Source organism: Emys orbicularis, chromosome 8 (assembly GCF_028017835.1).
Source record: "Emys orbicularis isolate rEmyOrb1 chromosome 8, rEmyOrb1.hap1, whole genome shotgun sequence".
Classification (NCBI taxonomy): Eukaryota; Metazoa; Chordata; order Testudines; family Emydidae; genus Emys; species Emys orbicularis.
Window position 1 is genome coordinate 29,618,833 of NC_088690.1, and position 26,021 is coordinate 29,644,853.

General features: G+C 39.7%; 1 protein-coding gene across 1 annotated transcript in view; it reads right to left on the reverse strand.

The window, feature by feature from the left end:
* LOC135883143 (vitellogenin-2-like) overlaps nucleotides 1-11,164 on the reverse strand; it is a 28,131-nt gene extending 16,967 nt beyond the window's left edge. The window contains exons 1-17 of the mRNA XM_065410207.1: nucleotides 11,125-11,164; nucleotides 10,983-11,003; nucleotides 10,717-10,868; nucleotides 9,351-9,602; nucleotides 8,575-8,736; nucleotides 8,338-8,486; nucleotides 7,518-7,668; nucleotides 7,236-7,393; nucleotides 6,981-7,146; nucleotides 5,934-6,059; nucleotides 5,379-5,597; nucleotides 4,428-4,645; nucleotides 4,162-4,259; nucleotides 3,429-3,553; nucleotides 3,196-3,297; nucleotides 1,440-1,559; nucleotides 1,167-1,356 (exon numbers count right to left, since the gene is read on the reverse strand). Of these exons, the coding sequence (XP_065266279.1) occupies nucleotides 1,167-1,356; nucleotides 1,440-1,559; nucleotides 3,196-3,297; nucleotides 3,429-3,553; nucleotides 4,162-4,259; nucleotides 4,428-4,645; nucleotides 5,379-5,597; nucleotides 5,934-6,059; nucleotides 6,981-7,146; nucleotides 7,236-7,393; nucleotides 7,518-7,668; nucleotides 8,338-8,486; nucleotides 8,575-8,736; nucleotides 9,351-9,602; nucleotides 10,717-10,868; nucleotides 10,983-11,003; nucleotides 11,125-11,164 (2,449 nt within the window). The remainder of the gene's footprint in view (nucleotides 1-1,166; nucleotides 1,357-1,439; nucleotides 1,560-3,195; nucleotides 3,298-3,428; nucleotides 3,554-4,161; nucleotides 4,260-4,427; nucleotides 4,646-5,378; nucleotides 5,598-5,933; nucleotides 6,060-6,980; nucleotides 7,147-7,235; nucleotides 7,394-7,517; nucleotides 7,669-8,337; nucleotides 8,487-8,574; nucleotides 8,737-9,350; nucleotides 9,603-10,716; nucleotides 10,869-10,982; nucleotides 11,004-11,124) is intronic.
* Nucleotides 11,165-26,021: the final 14,857 nt, after the last annotated feature.

A 26,021-nucleotide genomic window follows, 5' to 3' on the forward strand; every position in this document is an offset into this window, starting at 1 on the left:
CGTTTTAAGAGAGACTAAAAATATCCAGAGATGGGCAACAAAGATAGCAAATGATATCATAAGACCTACATACAGTGAGCGGCTGCAAAAATTAGGCCTCGGAAAGAAAAGAATTAGAGGGGACAGTAAAGAGGTTTTTAAATTTACTGTTACTCAAAGGTAAGGTCCCTCTCTTTGACACATTACCATCATACAGGACAAAAAGGACCACTCAATTCAGTTAATGACAGGCAAGTTTAAAACAAAGGAAAATGTCTCTTCACCCACAGGTTTCAGAGTAGCAGCCATGTTAGTCTGTATCCGCAAAAAGAACAGGAGTACTTGTGGCACCTTAGTACTTGTGGTACTCCTGTTCTTTTTGCGGATACAGACTAACACGGCTGCTACTCTGAAACCTGTCATTATGCAAGGCACTGCATTTAGCCGTATGGAGTGGAAATCCATCAACTTCATGAAAATTTGTTAGTCTCTAAGGTGCCACAAGTACTCCTGTTCTTTCTTCACCCACAGTGTAGTCAGTTTGTGAGATTCACTGCTGCAGTGAAAGAGAGAGTCAAATAATACTGTCTAATTTAAAACTCTTCTGCATAATCTTATGATCACTAAATATCCCACCACCCGTTAAAACCAACATGTCTAAAATGGAACTCCTCGTGTCCCCTTGCAAGCCCTCTACTCCGGCTCCCGTCTCTATCATTACTGGCAATTCCACGCAGTGACTACTGAGCCATCTTCAGTTCCTCTCTCTCCACGTTGGTACTAAATCTGCTGCATGTTTTTATGCATCACCTTCAGAATCCACCCATTCCTCCCCATTCCTATAGCAAAATCTCTTGTCCAGGTTTTGGTTATTTCTGACCTTGCGTACTGTCACCTTCTTCTCTTTGGTTTTTCAGATTCTTACCTCACCCTCTCCCTTTTCTGTCCATCCAAAACACTGCAGCAAAAATCATCTGACCTTGCCTGCTGCTGCAACTATGTCCCAACCATCTGTAAATATTTTCACTAGCTCTCCTTCCTCCCTTTCTGTCCTGGCTTTCAAGGCTCTACATAAATTAGTCCCTCCTACCTTTCTGTTCTCATAACTTTTCACTCCACTGCCTCCTAATTTGTCTCCCATCCCATGGTTTGATCCAATATAGCTAATCTTATGTTCTCAAGCTCACCACGGGCCGTTGCATGTGCCAGAGCAGTAGTATATAAACTGTATTCCAATGGCAGACCAACAGTGATAGGGACGATGTGCCGAAATTCTCCTGAATATAATGGCTGAACCCATCGTCCTGCAATGCCATTTTGGATTTGATGGATCACTCTCTTCAGCCATGTGTGTCTGTCTGCTGGTCCAGTCACAAGCTACAATGTAACAGAGATACAGCAGGTTAGATGAGGAGATAAAGCTGCCAAACACTTCAGACAAAATTAGGGGGAGTGCATACCTTCATAGCCTGCTGAATGAGATCCTTGTTGATGTCAGCAAAGGCCAGCTCTTGGCCAAATAGTTTGAAGTAAGCTGATAACACAGGGTTTTCTGAAGGCAACTCCCTCCATCCCAGCAGCTAGCAAACAAACAAACAAACAAACAAACAAACAAACAAACAAAAAGGCACTTAATACAGTATATTTGCAAATAAACATTTAACAGGCAACAGAAATGGCTACTCACTAAGCTATATTTTTCTTTGCCATTTGTGTTTCTTTGCTAATATCATAATGTGGCTTTTCAGAATTCCATGCAATTCAATCATACACAAATGACTTCATATATAATGTCTTGTATTCTGACAAGATAACTTTACATCCAATGCCCAGGGTCAGCTCACAGCCCTCCACACCATTTAAACCCAATTTAAGATAAGACCACAGTATCAAATCAGTCCTTCACTTGAGGACACAGAAGTCCTGAAAACAGACCGGTTGCAAGGGGAGGAAGAGAGGCAGGATCTGGGGAGGCCAACCCTGGGCTGGACATCTACTACATGCTATGAAGCCCAGCTTCATTAGGGCTCCCTATGCAGTGAGGCACAGGGTGTTTGAGAAACAAGGCCAGAGTGGGAGGCTGCTCCATACATCCCAGGAGAATGCAGGTGATCTAAACTTGGAATTTCCAAGCCACAGGAAATTCCAACATTTAAAAACTAATGTTCCAAATCTAAACAAAACCTAGAAATTTTGATATTATCCATGGAAAGCAAATGCCAACATTTTTTGGTCTCGAAAATTTGAAACGTTTCCATTCAATTTTTCAAAAACAAAATGGAGCAGCCAGCTGTCCTGACACACTGCCTTGGCTCCTGGGGACTCCCCCATCTGCCTTTGCCTCTGAGGGACACCTTGGGCTGCTCCCAAAGGGATCAGACTGGGCGTTGCCTGGAGTTGGGAGTAGCTCGGGAAGTCCCCCAGAGTCTAGAGAGTCCCACGCCATGGAGTGGGGAGCCTAGAAGTCCTAAGAGTCCTGTCTCAAGGTGAAGCACTCAGGGTTCCCAGCTATGCAGCGGGGAGCCTGAAAGTCCTGGTGTCCCAACTCCAAGGCAGTCAGCATGGCGGGGCTACCCCAGGACCAGGGAACCTGGAAGCCTAGGCTTCCCAGCAGCCCACCAGGTGAACTGGCAAGGAACCAGGTAGGTTTTCATCAGAACCCTCTGTGTGTTTTGGCGGACGTTCATTGAAAATGAAACATTTCTGTGATATGCAGTGTTGTTGTAGCTGGGTCGGTCCCAGGATATTCAAGAGAGAAGGTGGGTGAGGTAATATCTTTTATTAGACCAATTTTTGTTGATGAGAGAGACAAGCTTTCGAGCCACACAGAGCTCTTCTATTTGCCAGACCTGAAGAAGAGCTCTGTGTGGCTCAAAAGCTTCTCTCTTTCACCAACAGAAGTTGGTCCAATAAAAGCTATTACCTCACCTAACACATTTCTGTGAAACATCTAGGTATCAGTGAATTGGCATTTTCCAATGAAAATCCATTTTGTTTGAAAATTCTTGACCATCTCCACAGGAGACTCCTTCCCCTGCTATCCCAATGTGAATCTCTGCAGTGCCTAGCTGAGACACTCAGGCTGGGTGCAGGGGTGTTAATTTGCCTCTCAGTGCAAGGCTGAACTGGTGCTGAGAGTCTTACTAAACCCCTCTGCCCTTGATGAATTCCACCCACAATACATCATATGAAACAAAGAATGAGAACAACACATACTGTTTTCCCAATCTCCTTTATCTTTCTGTATGTGGAATATTCTGCAAATGGGATGTTTTGTTTCCTTATAATATCCGTAAGACCTTCTGCACGGACACCAACCTAATAAAAAAACAACACTGTGCATGAGAGGGTGCACTACAATACAGTTAAAATACACTGTTAGTGAAGAAATACATTCGTCAAAAATAAACTTTAATACAATCTGTTATTGGCTTAAATATAATATTTACCTCTAGCAAACTAGTAGCTGCACCTGCATAGTTTACAATCAAACTGGAAATTAAAGCTGATGGGAACATTGTTCTTGGACTGTTCATAAGGAAGATCTTTCCAAATGCACCAGCCTGATAGCTACCTGTAGTAGAAATTAAAAACAAGACAGTGCTTTGTTGTTGTTCTATTGACTTCTGGGGATGTCAATCTGTAGCTGATAATCCTTTTTTCGTAAGGTATATTCTCATGAAGATTTTCAACATTTAGGTCCTGACATAGCAAACGTTTACGAGCAAGTATCTTTATACACGAATATACCACTGAAATCGATGAGATACTCAAATGCATAAATGTTTGCAGGACTGCGGTGAAATTTTGTACTAACAAATGCAGTGAAACTATTTGATCAAACTTAAATATTCTAAGTACACTTTATTGCAGTAAGAGGCATTTTACAAGAAAGTTAGAGAGCTGGTAAGATAATTTGTAACGACAAATATACTCTAATAATTCTTCATAAAAAAGAAACACAGTAAACTTTTCAGAATTCAGACACAGAAAATATCTTTTACAACTAATTAAATACTCCTTTCATAACTTTTTAAAACCTTCCAGCCATTCCGAAAGGAAAGAACTCTTACAGATAGAATCCAAGTTAGAGTTCAGAATGATTTACATTAGTTCTCCAAATGACTGGAAAATGGTGTTTCAATGATGGACACTCCCAGTAAATTAATTTTTTTTACTCACTGTAGTAACCACCAAGAGGAATAACTTTACTGTAACGATAGCTCAGTCTGTCAAGTCTGGGGCTCAGCAGTTTAATGGCAATGTTGCAAGCAGCAGATCTTTTAAAAAAATGGATAAAAATATATAAAAGTAAGCTAAATTTTACCAGAGTAATCTGAGTCAGTGTGTGTGCATGTGTGTGTATATATATATAATTTTACTTACAAGACTGTGATAGAAATTGTACTTCACAGATAATGTACAGTTTTACTTCTCTCTCTACTTACACATTATAGAAGCGTGGGAATCCAATTCTTGACAAAGCTTTCATGTGGGAATATACAAAACTGGCAACTTGCATATTGGTCTCTTTCAGTATCACGTTAGCCATAGTTATTACCAGAGGAAGTGCAGGCCCAGTTTCAAATATGACAACGCAAGCCATCATTCGGACTTCAGGAGGAAGTGAATGATCCACAAAGATCTGGAGAAGAATGTCCTGCACCTGGAGAGGGAAAATATAATTTCATAAGTGTCTGATAACTTCTAAGGTGGGTATTCTCCCTATCAGATTCAATGTATAATTTGTATCAACAAATCACACATCCATAATAAAGGGAGAATAGAACCTCAGGTGTAACCTTTTTTCCACTGCATGAGTTGATGCACAAACATTAAAGAAAAATGTTGGGACGTAATGAATAGCTCTTGAGAAAATGCCATGACTAGTGAGACAAATTTATCTGTGGTGTAACTCCAATGGCTTTGTGAATTTGATCCCAGGTGTTCACTGTCATTTAGACCACTTTAGCGAGGGGTGATCCAGTAGCAGACCAATGACAATGTGTGACTAATATAAGATGTCACATAAAATGACAAGTGACTAAAGAAACACCCTTGCATCTGAAGAAGTGAGGTTCTTACCCACGAAAGCTTATGCTCCCAATACTTCTGTTAGTCTTAAAGGTGCCACAGGACCCTCTGTTGCTTTTTACAGATTCAGACTAACACGGCTACCCCTCTGATACTTAAAGAAACACCATTATATCTACCTCCCAAAAATTACAGTGCCCAGCACAATCAGACCCTGATATCACTTGGGGCTCTAATATTGTGATACTAATAACAATAAAGAATTGTTCTGAATTCACAAACACTGCACCACTGAACTCACTTTCTCCCTGGCATATATTCTTCATATCTCATTATTCAGCTAAACTATCATTGATTCTGCTTACCTTTCTGGAGTCCTTCAAGCCTATCTGCCTCAAGGCCATCACAGCTTCGACCTGAATATGGACTGGGAAATTAGAAGCACCAGATGAAAATATTGGTAAGAACTTCAGGATGCGCTTGATACTGGCTGGTTCTCCTGCATTGCCAATGGCTTTCAGAGCTAATACAATGTCATCTTCATTGCCCTTGCTGGCTGCCTCGGCTGCAAGGTCATGGAGGGGCTGCAAACAAAGCACAGTTCAAAATTCACGCATACGCATATTGTTATCCTCACACACTGAAACCCTATGACCATAATGCAACTGACACGCTTACAAATATTCAGTGATCTCCTCAGGATTTAGTCTAAATTAGCTATGTATTCAGGGGTGATGAAGACTTCCAGGTTGGTATCCCTTGGCTACTAAGGAAGCTTCTGGAATGAACATTTGTAAATTAAATCACTGTGTATATCTCGGACCATGTTTTCTAGAATAAAAATGATCAGGTCTCATTGCAGTTTTATCTTTCTTATCTTTTTAAGCTGTTAAAAACAACCTGAAATGAAAATCACCTACCTGAAGAGCTTCATTAGGGCAAGATGAAGCCAGAGAACAGTATCTGTTTACCATGGAAGCATATCCCAAATAAGCAATCTGGCGAAGCATGGGAATTCTCTCAAGTCGGGAGCTGGTCACTAGATCCTGCAGAAGGAAAAGAGGCACCTCTTTAAATCAGGGTTATGTTCACCTTACCTTTCAGATAAGGACAATTACTTAGGATTCATCTAGAAAAGTTATTTAAAATTGAATATCTTTCACTTTCAATAAAATTAAATCAAGCCAGTAAAATATTTTACACACGCTTGAGCTAGATCCACAGCTAATGTAAATCAACATATCGCCATTAACTTAAATAGAGCTATGCTGATTTACATCAGCTGAAGATGTGGCCTAAGAAAGGCAGGATACAAAGTACAAAGGACATGGGCAGGAGCCAATCTACAAATGGAATTTCTCTGGAAGAGTCTGTAACTTTTTATTATATTAAAGAATCGTGCTCACTTCATATTCTGTGTTTTCTTATGTTAAAGAATAGGAATATTAACTAGAAACAGAAGAAAGTCTACTATATAATAGATCAACTGTATGTAAAGAGTTTGGTGTTTTAATTTTGATAATATTTCACCTACAATACTTTTACTTTATTCCAGTGTCTAGGAATGTTATGTAATTACTCTGGACTGGAAAATGTAATGCTTAAAAGAGCTATTCAAATTATCTGACTCATCCATCACCATTAATACTTTAGAATTAACAGAAAAAGATGAACTGAGGTTTGATGTCAGAAGAGAGAATATTTGGGCCAAGAAAACTAAAATGAGGATAACAATATAGGGTAGGTGTGGGAGTTAATTTTTAATGCCTGCATAACAAATTGAAGATATAGGACCCAATTCCCCTCTCATACAGGCAGCTGTCAATTGAAGTAACAGAGATATTCTGATACAAAATGAGTGTAAGTGAGAGAAGAATTTGGCCCCTGAAGTGCTATAAAATCACTAGTTATTATCAATTGTTATCATGATGATGTGACCAGGAAAGGATCCTGTATATTGTACTCACTGCTGCTACTGCAATAGTATGGCCATCCGCTTTTGTTAAATGGAGGGCAACAGAAACAGTCAGAAGTGCCTCAATGTACTTAAAGTCATCATTGCGAATTCTCAGCTTAAGGAACTTCAGTGAATCAATGGTGCCTGCCATAGTAATTCCACTCAGCAGCCAAATCCTGCAGCCAGGGTACAAAATCCATACATTTAGCTCTCTCTGCTCCTTGTACAAGACATGTCAATTGTTAGTGACACAGTCAGTCATTACCTGTGATGAAATTTATCTGAAAATTGCTTAAAGACAGACTCCAAGGTATCAGGACTTGCTACCCGACACAGTTGGATAAGCTCTAAGAATTTGTATGGAGCATCCCCATGGAGCTCTTGCTGGTTGTCCTGGATTACTTGTTGCAATGTTTCCACGATCTGAGGATAGAAGGCAGAGGGAATATGCTAATTAGTTGCTTCTCCGTTGAGTTTGTAATAATATATTGATCTTTTATTAGTCTGATAAATGGCAAAGCAGCTTAATAAACTAAGCATTCTATACCCGTTGCTCAGGGTTTTTCGTCTTGATTAGCTGAATTGGCATCTGGAGCAGTAGTGGTGAGAAATGATAAGGCAGGCCTCCACAGTTCTGCAGCTGAATTTCTGGAGGGCTCACACGTTCATTTTTCACTTCAACCAAGGTAAGTTCTTGTCTGGAAGGAAATAAAGAGAAATCAACATGTGTCATTTGGAGGAATAAGCTGTCTAGCTGCATCCACCTGACTTCACTGCTTTGGCTGTACAGTGGGGATATGGATAGTTCTTTATTTGTTTTTTCTATCACAAAAGATTTTACAATTTCTTGGGGTTATGGTCTTTTCAATGGAACAGAATACTGTCAGGAGATAATGAGTATCTGCAATGAGATAACTGTTGAACTGGAGCTGAATTGTTAAGTGGAGCCGAATTGTTATTTTCCAAAGCAAGAGATACCGGTTTTATGATAACATAACATTTATAGTGATTTTATTCTGTGTGCGCCTCATGTTCATTTTGACTCAGGGGATGTTGGTGCTATAAAGCGGCACTTTCTCAGTGGAATTGTTGAACAGAAGTACTCCCATGGATTTAGGAAGCAGAATTATTTTTCTACTTTTTTCTCATTTAATTACAATAAAGTTCAATTTACATGCAGCAAAAAATTATTGTTAGTGCAAAATTTCCACAGCTTTTTTGGGTGGGTGGGTGGGTGGGTGGGAGTAGAGTATGAATACCTGCAACTTTATCAGCTGCCATTTAAGACAACTTCCATTTACTTCACGTGGGAGCAAGGTCAGACTGATGCCTTTACACTTATTTTCACTTTCACCTCTGAGGCTTACCTTGCCTCCGTGACAGCAACACCAGTGGGTTCATTGAAAGGGGAGATCTGATAGACTTGCTGGGACACAGCTTCTGTGATCAGGGTACCAGAATCTGCATATTTCAATTTGTAGGTGAATGCAGCAGTTCCTTTTACAATCTTTTCTTTCTAAAAGTGCAAAGAAACTCATGTAATGAATGAGACTAAACCATGGTTTTACTCATTTTTAGAGTGGATCTGTTTAGATTATTCATACCAATGGGCAAGTAGGACAAGGGCGGATGAAAGTCATTCCAATATCCTTCACCACTTTATCCTGGCAGTTGTTGAGGTCTTTGGTTTTGGTAATAGAGACTCGGTTATTCCTCCTGTCGTCCTGGATAACATACCTTGTAAGGCAGACGCCTCCAATCCCAGCCTATAGAGAATGATAGAAAATAATTGGGCTTTGTAGTTATATCAGGTCTGCATGAGAGGAAGAACATTCCCCTGAACTGAGATTTAAAGCGAAAATGAAATTTAGTAAGACTATATGGAAACCATTTCTTAATTAAGTGTCAAAGCCTGCTCTCATTACGCACATGAGTAGTACCACTGAAGTAAGCAGGAATACTCAGATGAGTAAAGGCTGCAGGATAGAGACTCAATTTAGGAAATAATCATCTAATTGATATAACCAATTCAATGAACACTGATAGATTAGACAGAACAGGGTAAATGAGGAAGATATACAATAAATATCTCAATGTCTGATAATTACCTTTATTTTTTCCCTTAGTCTTTCATTTTATAGAGTACACATATAGAGAATGTAATAGACAATCTGCCAGAAACGATCACCTTCATATATAAATGTATATTTTCTTTTGTCCAAATGAAAATATTTTAATATTTTTGTGCTTGTTGAGTGAAATTTTAAAATAAATACAAATAAACTCTAAGCAAGAGTTTTAATTGACTGAAAAACATTTAATAATAACAAGTGATGCTTGGGCACATGCAGCAAACTAGCTTGAAACTGGAGAAACAAACCTCTTGCAAGTCATATGCATTCTGTGACTTTTTGATAGTTATCTGCAACATGTTCAGAATTCCTCTCACTAGGTTAATGCACGTGATGGGGGTATCTTCTGGGGCATAAATGTTTCCAACCCGCCCATTGCTGTATTCAAACGTAAAGGGTTTAGTGAGATACGAAGCGATCGTCTGAGTGAGTTTGGAAGCTCGAATGAATGGATCTCTGGGCCAGATCCCATTGTATTCCTCCAGCTGTGGAGATCGGATCTAAGAACAAAATTCAGAAAATGCATTGGTCTCCGTTCTGTGAGCGAAAATATTTTTAAAGTATGTACTGTATACAGAAAATAACTAGGGAAAGAATTAACATTGTTATACATGGTTTACTATGAATATAGACTCAGAGGCCGTCTTCTGTGCTGTTTGTACAGCACCTAATACAATGGGATCCTTGCCTGTGATGGCTGGGGGCTTTTAGGCACTATGGTAATACAAATAATAAATAAAAATAATATATAGAGATAAATACATAGAACTTGATTCTTCCCACTCGCTCTTATATTGATGTAAGACCAATATACCTCCATTGAATCTGGCCCACTGAGGATATTATATATTAAAGAAAAAAGCTAAAAACATTTGAATTACCTCTTAATAATATTTTTTTAAATCTATTCAAATCAACCACTTTGAGCATAAAGTTGAATAGAAAACCCAACACAGATTTTTAGTTTTACATAATAAGTAACTGCGCAGTACAAAGTGAGAAGAAGAACTTTAGGACCCTATTTCATCAGCCTTTATTTAGGCAATGCTCCCACTGAATCAACAGGAGCTTCAGCTTTGCCTGACTATTGAATAAGTAAGAGTGCTGAATAACATAAAAAGTAAGTTGGCTAGAATTGTTATTATTACGTATAAATTAAGGACCTGCCTCTGCTCCTAATGACTTCCATGGGAATTTGGAATGTGTCAGGATTGCCAGATCAAAACCTTAAATGAGATCAGGATTGGACCCCTGGTGTTGCAGGCCAAGGTTCTCAGAAATGACTAGTGATTTTTGGTGCCTCGATTTTCTGGTGATAAGTTTTGGTGCCTCCATTTTTGGATGCTGTCACCTGACCTCTGAAAATCAGATCACATTAAGGCGTCTCAAGTTGAACACTCCAAAATTGAGGCACCCCAAATCACTAGTCACTTTTGAAAACGGGAGCCATAACTCACAAGTCATTTCCCAGTCCCTAAAATCTTCAAAGCTCTTTTCTCCATTGCTTTTTTCCTGTGGCTTCCTACAACATTCAGTAACCCAAGTGTTGCTTTAACCTGACTTGGTATTCAATGCTGTTGTTATTTGATCTCCTTTGGAAATAGTGCAGTCTACCTTGAGGAGGTGATTCCTCTGTGACAATACGCTGATCTCTAATTTACAGGACAGTCTCAGCCCAGCTCTTGCCAAACCAGGTTCTGGCAGTCCATTCAGGGTAAGGCCCTCATAGTTGTACAAGTAGATCTTGCTGCTACTAAAATCAGGCTCTGTGAAAAATGATACAAATATTCACTTTTAGTAATAATTTAAAAGACATTCTGCTTCGTGGTCATTATGACAAAGGCATTGAATGAAACTTAAGAAATGAACAGTAGACTTACCAGGGTCATACTTTTCACTCCCTGTGAAAAGAAATCAAATGGATACATGAATAATGGCAAACAAATTAATTTTGAATTTAATTTTTTGACTCCACTATAAAAACCCAGCAAAGACTAACAGAGAAGGGCTATGTAAACTTACCCACAAGGGTGAACGCTAGCGCTAGTATGATTCCCCTCATGATGAAGGTGAATGAAGACCTCCTCAGGCATCATGAGGCTTTTATAGAAAAACCATCACTAGCACATGGCCACTGCTAAACTGTATTTTGCTGATTTTTCAATTTGTTATCAGTTTATGCAAACAGTTTTCTTTTTGCAACCATATTGACTTTTGAATGGGAGGAATCCTGGACAGACCATGCCAGGCTCATTGAAATCATATTATTTAAATCTTTGACAGACTGCTTAAGAGTATCTCTTGCTTTTCCTAAAGTTCTTTAAAACAAATTAAAAATACATATAATATGTTACTTTATTTGCTAGATTTGTTCATGGCTGCTTGCCTGTAATTGATTCTACCACAGATTAAGATGACTTTGCCCTGGTTATTCTGACCTGGCATATGATACAAAATGTTATCTAACTGATAGTGACTCAGTGAGCAAGCAGTATTAAGTGTGACAACTGTCTTTCTCTTATTTCTTGATTTGCCAAAATGTTAAAATAATATAACATTATGGATTTTACTTAAAAGCCCAGTTCCTAGATTATTCTCTATGCTGCTGCGTCACATGAACTTTTGAGGTTCTTATTCCTGTTAAAGTCAGGTTCTAGATTTATGTGTAAAAGGGATAGAATTAGGGTACCAGGCAATTTATAGATTACAGTGATGGGCATTTTCCCACATTAGTATAGTTCATTTGTAAATTATTATGGCTATGCAAATATGGCAGTTGAAGTGCAACTTTAAAAATGTATTATTTGCTTTGTTAGTACTTAGATGCTCATTGTGTTAGAGATGGTACAAACACATATGAAGACAGTCCCTACCCAGTAGAATTTACAATCTAAATAGCTAAAACAGACGGTGCCTGGAAAGAAGGGAGTATTATCAAATCCCCATTTTACAGATGGGAAAATTAAACACTGAGCATGAAATCCTGGTTCCATTGGAGTCAATGGCAAAAATCCCAACGATTTCAATGGGGCCAGCATTTTATTCAGAGAAATTAAGTGATTTGCCACGGTCATACCTGAAATCTGTGAGAGAGCTGAGAATTGTCCATTGCCTTAATCCCAAGACCTTACTTCAACAGTGGTATGAACACATATGTAGTTGCACATTTTTGGGGCATGACATTGGCCTCCACTTTTTATTCTGAGGGCCATATCTTTATTCAGTATTCAGAATTATATAATATTTTACTAAGACTATCTTCTTTTTCTATTACTTTTCTTTTCTCAGTGCATTTGATGTGTCCATGATATCACCAACCACAAGAAGCCCCCTCTGGAAGTCTGCAGCTGGAATACAAGATTGGTTTGTTCCTTTCTGGTCAGATTATAAACAAACTTGTCCTTGTCTTTAGCAATATTAAATTTGCCCTGTCTCTCAAGGTGGTCTTTCAGTTAACCTAAGGTGGCTACCTTAGCATTTAAAATGATTTTCAGCCATTAAGTCTAAAGTGCTTTTGCCAAGCAACATTAAGAGAAAATAGGTCGTGGCAACCAGCCAATCCTGGCACAATGGGACACACAGAGCTGGCCGATGGTTTTCTAGAACAGATTGGAGGGTTGGTGACTGGATCCACTTTGGCCATAAAAGTGTCTCTTGCCCCAGCAGGTTTACATCCTACCTTCACACAACATGCCATGGCCTCCCCTCCAGGCCTGCAACTAGGGACAAAGCCCCAGATGGCAGAAAATTTTAAATCAATATGCAATCTGGTGACCAAATATGGAAGGGGTTGGCTGGTGGGGTAGGCCAGCCAGGGTGGAAGATCCCAAGTAGTTAATACCAGACAGTACAGAGCAATCATACTGAGCTGTTGTAATCAGTTTACACAGTATTTCAGTGTTCAGAACTCCAGTTAGCCGTGTTTTCATGCATGTACGTTGGAGCTCTGCAACTCACTGCTTTGTTAAACAATGAGTGGAAAACATATAGAGCTCATCTATGGCCAGCCCTTACATTGCCTCACAGTGAGGTGAGGGAGTAAAAAGTCTCTCCCTTTGCTCAGCCTGTGTAAGGTGTGGCCAGAAACACAGCCCTTTATGACTGTCCTTTGCGGGGAGAACAGGGCCTGCTATCAAGCTGTTTCCATGTGAAAGCAGCGCTCCAGAAAGGGGGCAGAGAGCCAGCTACCCACTCTGGTGTGAGGAGAGGATGCTGCTCCCCTTAGAAGCAGCATTACAAAACTTACTCCACCCCATGGAGCTTGAATTTTGAGAAAGAATTCCTCCTGTGTTCCCCTTGGAGTGGTGTGCCTCCACACTGCCCTTTACTACACCTAGCCTGTAATTTCTATGCACATCCAGAGATTTTCTAATTCTTTTAACTTCATTATTTCTAAGCCAACTTTATTCAGTCATGTCACAGGAATACTTCTCAGGCAAGTTTAAAAAAAATTTTTTTTGAGCTGGCCCAGTATAAAAAAATTTGCCTGGTTTTTAAAAACTACTCAGACATCAGAAAATGAGCCAACTAGAATTTCACCATAATTTTCTACAACATTCACTGTCAGGCTGAGAAATCTTATCCCACCAAGAAATATTTTCAGAAATACAAACACCTGCAACTAGAGACTTAGAAAGAAAGCAACATAATAGTGTCACCAATGAAACACTAGTATTTACACTCACATGTGGACTAATAAGACCTTGGGGCTTGATTTTCAGAAGCACTGGGCATTCCATATAGCCGGAGCATATGGGAGCCAAAATCAGACCAAAAATAGAAGCATTGCCAAGCTCAAGCATTCAAAAATCATGAGTCAGCCCTCCCTCCCCCCCCCAAATCATGAGATTTTAAAAGCAAGTTATTTTCCTTTGCCCTCTTGGGTTGGAATATCTAGAGTTCACATTTTCCTGCTTTTCTCAGCAACACGAGGACTAGACATTGTCTTTATTTTAAATGAAAGCTGTGATTCTTAGGTAATAACCTGACTCCAGCAGTTGGAGTTTCAAGACAAGTACTAACTATCTAAGACTCAATAATAAAATGGCAAGGGTTGGGAATATTGTAATAGATACACAGATAATCTATGCTATCCAAAGGCTGTACATCTGTGTCTGAGTGTGCGTGCATTACATATACACAGAAACATTTTGTTTTTCTGCATTAAAAAAAAACCAACAAAAAAAACTTACTCTTGGCAAAGTTGCAATGTGTGTGTGTAATGTGTCCTCTTAGCTCCGGTCACTATGACCAGGAATTTTTTGAAACATACAAAGATTTCACCAGCAAAGTGTAAATATTGTACCTTCCAAGGTAAAGGTCAGTTTAAATGGGAATAATTAAAAACTACAAAGCTTCTTAGTAAAAGAGGGGGCAAGTACAATCACAGGTCAGCTAGAACCTTCCAGATCCCTAATAAATAAGTCAAATTGCCAATGCAACCACATACTTGAACTGAACGAGCCTTTCAGATTGCCCTATTCATCATTATAATTACTTGCATCCATACCACAATAACATATAGTCTTAAAATGAGCACAGGCTAGAAAATGTTGTGGAGCTGGAGATATGGGTCGGAGACAGAAGGAGAGAAAACGGGACAAAGATATGGAAGATGGGAATAAATAAATAAAAGGCACACAAACAACTTCCAGGGAGTTTTGGGGAGCGGGTTGTTGTTTGAGGAGTAATTTTTAAGGAGCGCAATGGTCTGCAGACCTCAGCTTACAAATATTGTGAATTTTGCTCTACAATTAAATATACAATTTGTAATTTTCCCTTTGCTGATCAGTCATATTAATCACGTGGTTTCATTTCTGTTTCCTGATTGAACTAGCCAAAGCGTACGTCAGATTGTGTATTTGACACAAAGATTGGCCATTCATACTCTGTTGGTTAATATGAAATGCAAGGCACTTATTTTACAATGAAAGGTGCCATCAGCCTTACAAAGTTCTACTCTCTTGGCAGAGTACTTTTTTTTTTGGACGGGCAAATAAAATCTCGTTCAGTTTTTATTACTGTCAATCATCATGGTGAAGGATGGGTGAGTGGATTTTGAGCTGGAGCTGGTAAATTTTTCAGCACAATAGTGGAGGGCTGTAGTACAGTATGCAGTTCATTTGAATAGACAGGTGAAAAATTCACTTTTTGTAGTTGCACTAGTAAAGCTTGAACATTAGTGGAAAATAAACCTAAGTTGACTATGATCGAATTGAAATTTCCTTTAAAATTGATTGAACTTTTCCAATTTTGTCCGCTATTTGATCAGCTGTAGTTATTTGTAAGCTTTGTATAGCTCTGAGGCACTTGGAAATTCCTCACCCACTTGGAAGAGTCAGTTTAAAATTGGGATATGCACAGAACAAAAGGACTGTTCCACATTTAATGTAATAACAAGGTGTCAGTTATTCCTCACTGAAGAAAGCCTCAGATAATGTATTCAAATAATCCAGTTGCATGTGTTTCAGCCAGTATTTGACTACCCACAAACCAACTATGACATGGCAAATGTGTATTGCTTCTCAGCAAAACTCACAGTGAAAGGAATGGCCCTGGAATAGGAAGATTACTTGGACATAGGCCTGATTCTACAAACCTTTCCTTACTCAAGTACACCTTCCTCGTGCAAACAGTGCAACTGACTTCAGGGGAATGCTCGTGTGACTCAGGGTATATAGGCTCTGGCATTATTGTTGGATTATGCTGCTGTGCCTGTGTTTAGTTTGATAGCCCATGTAGCTAGCATACACAGAGCATACTGCCATGAACAATATAGGGAACATAGGCCATATTTGGACTTGACCTGAGTAACTTTGGTTGGCCAAAAGTTTAAGTTAGCATGATTAAGAGATGCTTGAAGCTGCTTTTTTGGTCTGTAGGCAAAAGGTTGTTAGAACAAGGGCACTCCTTTGCCGTAGACACTGCCTCCCTCATTTACACTACATTTCCAGTGTCATAACTAACTCGCTGTCATGAAAAGGTGTGGAAATGAGTAAATGTTTAAGCTTGACTAGTCATTAATTATACTTAAACAATCAAGACACTTATGCCTGGGCCTAAGCAGAAGTTTGTCTATCAGCTCCTGATCACCTGGCACCTTCTTGCATTGAGACACATCTGTTTGCGGTTAGTAACAGATTGGGTTATGACGCACACACCGCAGGCAGACTAGAATCTTTGCTGTGACTCAAAGAGCCAGGTGTCCCATATGATCTACGTGCTAGATCCCCTAACTGGACAAGAGTGTCCTCTGGGGCAGTGGAGAGGAGTCACTGATCCCTGGAGAAGATGCCAGCTATGTGGAGAAAAGGGCGTGGGTGGGCTTTTTTGCAACAACACAACACCTGAAGTTGTATCCTGATTCCTTGTCTAGATTGGCCCAGGAGCGCCACCAGCTTTTCTGCTGCCCTAGGCGTCAGAAGGTCCCGCCCCGAAATGCCACCCCCCACAGATGCGGCGGAAGGTCCCGCCCCCAAAATACCGCCGCTTTCGCCGGCCCCCAAATTGTAGTGCCCTAGGCGACCGCCTAGGTCGCCTAATGGGTTGCGCCAGCCCTGGATTGGCCCCTCAGAGACACAGCAGTAAAAGACTCTGAATGCTGGCTGAGCCAAGCCTGAAGTACAATGAAGAGAGCAAGAAGATCAACTGCCTTTCCCACCTCACCCCACCCCCGCATGCAAAAGCACGCAAAAGTACATTTCATCGCCCCAGAAGATATCAGTAAATATCAGCCTAGGTCTGAACTACGATAAATCACGTGAGTTAAGATTCGGAGAAGCCCCTGTGAAAATCATCTGTAGAGCAATTCAAGGGGGCTCAAATCACTTAAGCACCCACTGGAGCGTGTGTGCACGTGTATGAATGCATCTCTCTGTGTGTTCTTAACTGTTCCCCAAATAGATGCTAAAAGCCAAAACTGTTACCAAATCAGCAAGGGATCTCCAGATTAAACCAGTATTGTTCTACAGCTACTGTAAGTGCAGGATTTTAGAAGTTATTCTGAGTCTGTGCCAGGCTGCCAGACAGATACAGGCATTGTGTCAAAGTGGGGAGGAAGATATATTAGAAAAGCAAAGCTTAATGTAATCTGTATGAACAGTAATGTTAGCAGGAGAAAAGAGCAGCTAGAAAGAAGCTACCAGGAAGTTATTATATGAGCTGCACTTCCTGAAAATCAAGGCAAGGAACAACCTTTGCCTCTTGCAGACACTGAGCTAACTGCTCGAGTCAAAGGAAACAACTTCTCCCCTTGCCCTTCCTGCAAAATTCTAAAAGGATTGTTTTTAACTTGCTCATCAGAACTTGATCTAATGATTAACTAATTGTAGTAATTGGCGAGCCAGATAAATTGAACCATTGACCTATTGGTTATATCTTAATTGTAACCTCAATTTGATTATTGTGTTATACTTTTATAAATTAACTCAGGAGAACTATAAATTAATGTAGCTAGTGACATATTTCACTTAAACTCATATTTGTTTTATAACTGCTAGCTTAATTCTTTAATACTTGTATAAAAGATACACTGAACTGGTTTATTTCCCAACACTTCAATGCAGACAAAGTAACCAGTGTAAGAGAAAAAGGTAAAATCATGAACAATCATTCCTGAGCCCATCCTATTTTTTAATTACTTAAAATAATACCCTATTATTCCTACAATGAGGGTGGTTTTGTCACAGCTGTGATTTCCATGACAAAACCCATGAACTTGGAGATTTCAAAAAATAGTTAAGAGCCACAGGTTTTGTCAGTGCTTTTTTGAACAGCCAGTTCAGTGCATGAGTCTGAATGCTCTGTTTCTTTGCACAATAAAGAAATGCCATCTGACTTGAGAACAGCCAGAATCCTGAAAGAGGTTGCGTTCTGGTTCCCTATCCCTGGAATACTGTGATCTTGGGAAGGGGAAGAAGAGTAGGGCTGCTGGAAGAGTGTCTTGCTGGGAATAGAAGGTGACATGAAAGATCAAATATATTCTCCAAAAGTAATTGCAAATGAAGAATCATTCACTGGGGACATTTCTAATTGGGTCCTGCGGGAATCTGTTCGTGGCCCAATGCTATTCAATATCTTTATCAATGAGCTGAAAGAAAGCGTAAGATCATTACTGGCACAGTTTGCAGACAACATAAGAATTGGTGGAGTGGTAAATAAATTATAAAGACAAGTGTGACTTGATCATAGTCTGTAAGTACCTATCTGGGGAACAGCTTCAGTTTAGTAGACAAACATATACAAGATCTAGTGGTTGGAAATTGAAACTAGACAAATTCAGACTCGAAATAAGATGTAAACTTTTAACAGTGAGGGTAAGTAACCACTGGAACATTTACTAAGGACTGCTGGTGGATTCTCCATCACTAGATATGCTCTAGTTCAAATAGAATTATTTTGGGGATGTTCTATCACTTGTGTTATACAGGAGGTCAGACTAGATGATCACAATGGTCCCGTCTGGGTTTGGAATCTATGAATGATTGCTGGTAAAGTCTGCAGACAACACAAAATTGGCGGAGTAGTAAATAATGATAAGGAAAGGTCAGTTCTACAGAGGGATCTGGACAGCATGGCAAGTTGGGCTTACTTGAACAACATGCTTTCAATACAGCCAAATGCAAGGTCACACGTTTTAGGAACCAATAATGTAGGGTCACACTTACAAGATGGGGGGCTATTTTGGAAAGCAATAACTCAGCAAACGACTCAGGGGTCATGGCGGGTAATCCACAGAACATAAGCTTTCAGTGCAATGCAGTGCTAGGAGAGCAAATGCAATCCTTGGATGCATAAGTAGGGGAATAATACTGCACAGAAGTAGGGAGGTGTTACCACCACTGTATATAACATTAGTTAGTCCATCACTGGAATACGGTCTCCAGTTTTGGTGTCTGCGAATTAAAAAGGATGTTGACAAGCTGGAAAAGGTTCCGAAAACAACAACTAGGATGATTCAAAGCCTGGAAAACCTGGCTTATAGTGAGAGACTTAAGAAACTCCGTTTATTCAGCTTGCCAAACAGAAGGTTAAAAAGGTGACTTGGTCACAATCTGTAAGTATCTACAAAGGAAAAAAAATGATAGTAGAAGGCTCTGTAATCTAGCAGAAACAGGCATAACAAGAGCCAATGGCTGGAATCTGGAGCCATTGGTGAATTCTGCATCACTTGGAGTCTTTAAATCATGGCTGGATGTCTTTCTATCAGTTATGCTCTGGTCTACCCACAAGTTTTGGATTCAATGCAGAACCCACCTGGTGAAAAGCTCTCCCACGTGTCATGCAGGAGGTCAGACTAGAGGATCTTAATTCACCCTTCTGGCCTTGAATTCTGTTCATCTGTGTTGGGGACTGGAAGATGGGGAGAAGAAGAAGAAAAAAACCACATACCACAAATGTTGGTATTTTTCTCTTACATATAACATAATAAAATCCCTGCTTTAGTTGTAAATTCCAAATAGTAAGTACAAGCAGCAATGACTGATCAGACTTCAGATAGGCATTTTTAAGGCTGTCAGCATGTCTGCCTAAGCGCTGAAATGTTGAGCATTCTGCTTATTTTGTAAATTACTTATTTTCCTTTCAATAACAAACCTTTTAAATTGATATTTCCAGAAAGTTTATTAGATTAGTTAGCCAGGCCCAGTTAAAGTGTACGTGGAATACTTCTGATAATAGCTTGTCCACATTTCTTCCAGTATAATCCATGGGAAAATTCACAGCTATTTTTAATGCACCTTAACCAAGGCAGAGTGAGACTCCATAAAAGCTGTTGTAAGCTCTTCCTAGTTTGAAGTCATGGATTGCTTCCTAGAGAGGCATATACCAACAGCTAATGTTCTTTTTAGTATGGTCAAGAATGAGTTTAAAATTGGGGCTGGAGGAGCCAAAAACTTAATTAAGGAAAAGGAAGATTTGTAGTACAAGGAAAGGAGTTCCATGTACAAAATAGCACTGTCAGGCCTTGTCCATTCAAATGGCAAACCAGATAGGAGTAAAGTGTTTTGGTTTTTTCAAATGAACTCTCTGCAATCTCCATTAAATCATGTAATAAAAGTTTCCAGAGTCTGAGCTGTATTGAAGCAGCACTTAATACAGCTCATGAGTGAGACAATTTAAGTTATGCACTACCGCCATCCTGGGGCTGGCTCTATGTTGGTCAATTTCCCATGCACAAACTGGAACAGCCTGAGGGCTGCTCTAAATTATGCTAGCTGCTATTGGCCCCAGGGGGCTGTTATGGAATCCACAGATTGCCATGCTGTGAGGGACAGAAGGTAGCCACTTTGAAGACTCTAGTACACGGAGAATCCCTTTAGAGGCAGGGCACTTTCTCAGAAAAATTCATGGAGGAAGTTGTGTAAGTTTATATTTTATATGCTGCAAAGCCCAGGTGGATGGAGTGGAAGACATAATGGAGCATACAGACCCATAGAAAGTTGGGGGAGCAACATCCCCTCTGGCCCCATAGCAAGTGACACCCCTGCTTACAGAAGTGCACAGGCAAGCGATCCTGTTGTAGCTGATCATGCTAGCTTTAGGGCAGCTTTGTACTGGTCAAACCAAAACTGTACTAATGCAACTCAGGACTTGTCTCAAAACCTGGGACACTGTGCCTGCCCATTTGCCAAGAGCACGTGTGGGAAGGTTTCCCCTTCCCAGCTGAATTTAACAAATACTTGATTTATGTTGTGGACATTTTTAGCTAGCATAGTTGAGGGGATCCTGGTCATCAGCTAAAGCAGTCCCTGGCAGATGGTGATTTTTAATATCTCTGGTCTTATAAACAGATATATGATTTTCTCCCATTACTGCAAGTTTCAGGTCTGTGGGTAGAACAGTTCCATGGTGAATTAGGCTGAAGGTGGTTTACAAATGATGTTGGGTTTGTTAAGGTTGCAATAGTTCAGCTTGGAGCATGAGTTTGAATGTCTCCCTAAGATGCTGGTAGTTTACTTTGGAGAAAATAACTGCTTCTTTGAAAGGCTATAGGCCAGAGTTTTAAAGGTAAGTAGGCACCTAAAGATGCCAATAGGCACTTAGTAGGATTTTCAAAAACACCTCTGTAACTCCCAGGGAGACAGGCACCTTACTTGTGTAGATGCTTTTGAAAAATCACACTAGGCACTCATCTGCATTGTCAGGTGTCCAAACACCTTTGAAAACCTAACCTTATGGCCTGCTGGCTGGTGTTGGTTCACTTCCCAGACCACAGTGATAATTCTGGTCTTTTACACAGTTCTGGTGAATCATGAAGTACAGGAACAAATGAGGCTACCTAGTAAAATAAGAACACGGGCAATGCTAAAAGTTTGGGCTAATCTCTTCTGGCTGCTTTCCAGATTGATAGTGGATAAGGAGAAACCTTTCCTCAAAGTTAAAAGTATCTATTTCCTCACTTTGGGCCAAACCCAATTGCTACTGAAATCACCAGAAATCCTCCATTACATTAAATGGGCTGGTTGGCCTCAACATAATCCAGGATTTAACAAAAGTCAAGCATACAATAATGAAATTCCTATTTCTATCATGGTGTAATGGATATACCCCATTGTACTCCACCATGTTTGTAAAGTAGATGGGCTTCTAGGTATTGAATCCCAGTGCAGCTTTTAATTTTTTGAGCATGGTACATTTTAGTTAGCCATTTTATGACCCTTCACTGCTAAACTCGTAACAGACTAAGATCAAGAACCATGAATAACTAAATCCAGGCAAATAATCTTATATCTTGTCAGCCTCCCATACTTGGAGAAAGCAGCATTATTTTTATCAAGAAGATTGACAAGGTAGCCTAGCATCCATAGTGTTACTTGCTGCAGAGTAAAGATTCTGTGGCAATCTTATTTCACCACACTATTTGTATTAAACTCAGAAGCGCCCACCTTAATATTGTACATGTGCAATATTACTTCATCCAGTAGTAGTAGTCGTCGTCGTATACCGCATGCAGCTCTAAAGTACATACTATTACACTTAATGGGTGAACTCCACCCCAACTTCCGCAGTTTTCAGGCCTCAATCTATCCATCCCCTCACTCTGGGAGTGGAATCACATGCTTCTCCTACTCTCAGGCCAGGATCCAGATTGCAGGCGCCTGGTAGTAACTGGCGAGGTAGTAATTTCCTCAGCAGGCCTAACCTAGGCTCAGACCTTCCAGTTCTGTTGCCTCGGAGAACAATGACAGTGGTTAATACAACGACCAGACAGTTCCTTAAAGCAAAGTTATTTAGAACAAAACAGGCTGTACTTGTAGCTACCTTTCCTCTAAGGCTTACCAATCCCTGGATCTGGGAAGGCCCAACTTCTTCGGAGTCTCTCCTCTGGGTCTCTCTCTCTGTCAGCCTGTCTCCCTAGACTGCTTTTGACAAGTTAACCCTTCTTGCCCCGAGAAGGGCTTTCTAACTGTTTAATGCGCTCTTCATCTCCAGGCTCCTAGCTTTGGCAAAACAAGGCTGGCAACTTGTTGGAAACCAGAGAAAGGATCCTTGAAGCTAAGAGCTTACCCCCATTGTCTTTCAAGCGTGAGCTGGGGTGTCCTTATCTAGATCTATTGTGTTGCTTTCCTGTTTGCTCTTCCCACAGCCCCCATGTTATCTCCATACAGGCACACAGGAAATTCTAATAAACCACCATCCATATACAGCAACTTTACCTCACTGACCAGGTCACCTCCAATATTCATACCCTTATTTCAGATCAGTATTTGTACATTAACACATAGCAGGTCTGTGACCATTACACATATACTAGCCCAAATACTTCAAGACTGATTATAGCTCTACAGTTACAGGATACTGTCCATGTTGGCAGAACTCAAAAATTGGCTTATCAGTTCACCACCATGTGCCTCAGTTGCATACAGGCTTGCAACACAACCTGCTTTCATGGAGGCATTGAAATTACATTTACAAGTTTGCGTGACGCCTCAGAGGTTTTCCCGACTACTAAAATGCATGTAGTTTGCAGAACTGTAAGCAAATTATTACAGACAGCCCCCAATAGCTACTATTCAATAAGCACAAGAAATTTGATGACTAAGAAACACTTATTTAATCTTTCAAAATCATTTTATTACCCCAAAAAAATCTGTAATGAGGAGAAAGTGTCAAGTATGGGAGTTCAACTAAGTTCTTTAACAGGAAACTGACTAAGCTTCCCAGTGTATCATCATATACAGAACACCATTTAATGAATTTAAAACAACAGCAGCACCTAGTGGCATACTGGAATCACCAGTCTTATCATAGAGCTTGAATAATCAATTATATGAATACAGAATAAGAATTCTATACATGACTTTAAACTCCTGGCACATTCCTTCCTCCCTTTTGAGAGATTTTTACAGCTTTGAATATGTTCTTTATTTAATGGAATGCCTGAGAGCATAAATTGACCAGGCCAAGTTCCACCCATTGACTTATGAGGGTTGTTGATCTTAACCCTGTGGCATGTGGGTACTGTTATTCAATTTCAGTAGAGGAAATGGCTCAAACTCACATTGATTAATTGGGACGAAATAGAAAATCAAGAACTATATTGTTAAAGATGTTATTATTTTGAAAAACCTATGGCATTAAGACAATCTGAATGACTAACCTCCGGAAAAGGATGGCTAAGAGGCCTTGAGCCTTCTCTAGGCAGACCAAAATTCACAATGCACATGGCTGCCTGCATCCTTAAGAGTGCTTCATGCAGAAGATATTATACCTGTGCTCTGGAGTTTACACTGGCTTCCAATTCATTTCTGGTTGAACTGGAGGTGTTGGATTGACCAGGAAAGTTCCAGTGGTTTCCATCTTGACTCTTTTAGTGACCTCTTCTTCCCCTCCCTTCCCATGTGATACCACAGCAGTTGAGATCAGCTGAGTCACCTGAACCAACTGCACCCAGGTTTGAAGGAGACAGAGCCAGTGGCACTGAGGGCTCTTAATGCTGGAGTTCATTTCCCTGCCCTTAGTCTGACAGAGGCACACTTTTCTCAGGCTCTCTCTGAAGGGGTTGGGCAGGCACATGTACATGAACATATACACATGACAGAGACCAAAGAGGGGTTACATTCATACTGGTTTGGGGGTGCAAGGGTTTTGACATAGATAAATGATAATTTGGTGCTGGAATATATTAATTGCACTTGGAGCAAAGAGGAGGCACACTTTAAAAAACCACAACAAATAAAATTACACTAGGCCAAAATCACACATGTCCAAAGAAGAGAGATGACAAATGAGAATTAAGGATTGCTATTCGGGACCCCAGGGCTTCCTTGGCACAAAAAAGGAGGCCTCTGCAATTTAACTCTGTAAAGCAGCAATGCCTTCACAAAATGTCTATAGATCTGTTTCATTAGATGCTGATTTTAGGCATAGGCACCTATAGCACAGGGCTAGAAGCAACACATTCTACTAGTAAACTATTTATGCATAGAAGGCTAAATGCCATTAACATGTTAACAATGCTATCCTGCTCTGAACAAATGTACCGGGAAGGAATGGAAACATTTTTACCCAATAGCGACCTTGACTGCCTCAGTTTGTCCCTTCAAAATAAATCAGTTAACTCAGAAAACTTTTTTTCTGTGATCATAACAGTTGGGATTCTGTAGCAGTATTTATGGCATAGGCCTCAGTAAAGTACCTTAATATGAAAGAGCTGTGGAAGCTCCAAATGGAGAAGTGACGTCATGAAATGAAAAGCAATCACAAAAGACACCAAATGTTTTGCTGTTGGTACCTCAAGATGAAGGTCAAGTTGAATCCCTTTCAAGTTGAATCCCGTCCCTTTTATCTCTTACACAGTTTCAGAATTCTGTCATTCTATTCTTCCACCCTCCCTTCCCCACTGCAAATTTTTATTTTTATCTCTACCTACCCTTTCGCTAAGACCTCTCCCTTATGTATGACCACTTCATGGAGTTATGATCAAAATGGATTTCCTTAAATAAAGGCCAAAGTAACTCGAGTCCATTAGAAAGAAAAACACACCATCCAGATTTGTTGATGTAGGACCATGACTGTTTACAACTGGTTAATACAAAAAGATCACGCTGGACTGCAAAAATTGAATGCACATAACATATGCGAATACATTTCTTAGAATATACTTTGCACATTTATTGTTCAATTATGTTTCAAAGAATTTGATTCTTGACTGAAACAATTACAGTCCTAATACATCTGTAAACAGAATATCACTATAAAACCAGCTTAAATTGGCATGTAAAATACTATGATTATAGATGCATGTTTCATTTCATGGCATCTTAGCAGAATCATTTATACTGTCTATTTACAAACATATAAAGATCTTGCACTTTAATCATTGGAAAGCTATGAAAGAGGTACTTTCAAGTCACATGACTTAATAAATATATAACCTGCTTTGTTAAAAATCTACAGTATACTGTACATTCAAGTTGAGACAAAAGTTTCAATGCTAGCTACACTTGATATAAATGTACATTTACAATAATTAAACAATTCCTAAAAGTGCTACCTTTGTCTGCGATGAAAAGAAACACTAAGGTTCCAGTGTTTCATTTACAACCAAAAAATAAAATAAAATAATCTCATACATTCCTTTATTCACAGAATCTGAGTGTCTGTTACTAGAATATCCAAAGCTTTTTCTTTTTATTCAAAAAAAAAAAAAAATCTTTCAAAAGTTGCAGACAAAGAAGGGGAAAGAAATTGTTTAAAAAATAAAAAAGTCACACCCACACACTGCAACTCATTTCATCTCTTAGCTCACTGAAAGGATGATCAAACTCATAACACCCTGTTTCACCTTAGAAAGAAAAGTTTATGGACACATTTCTTTAACAAAAGACAGCAGACAACCCTAGAAAGTCTAAGGCAGTTTATCTATATAACAGAGAACATGAACTTTAGAAATCTTCTGTGACCGAGGTCTTGATGCA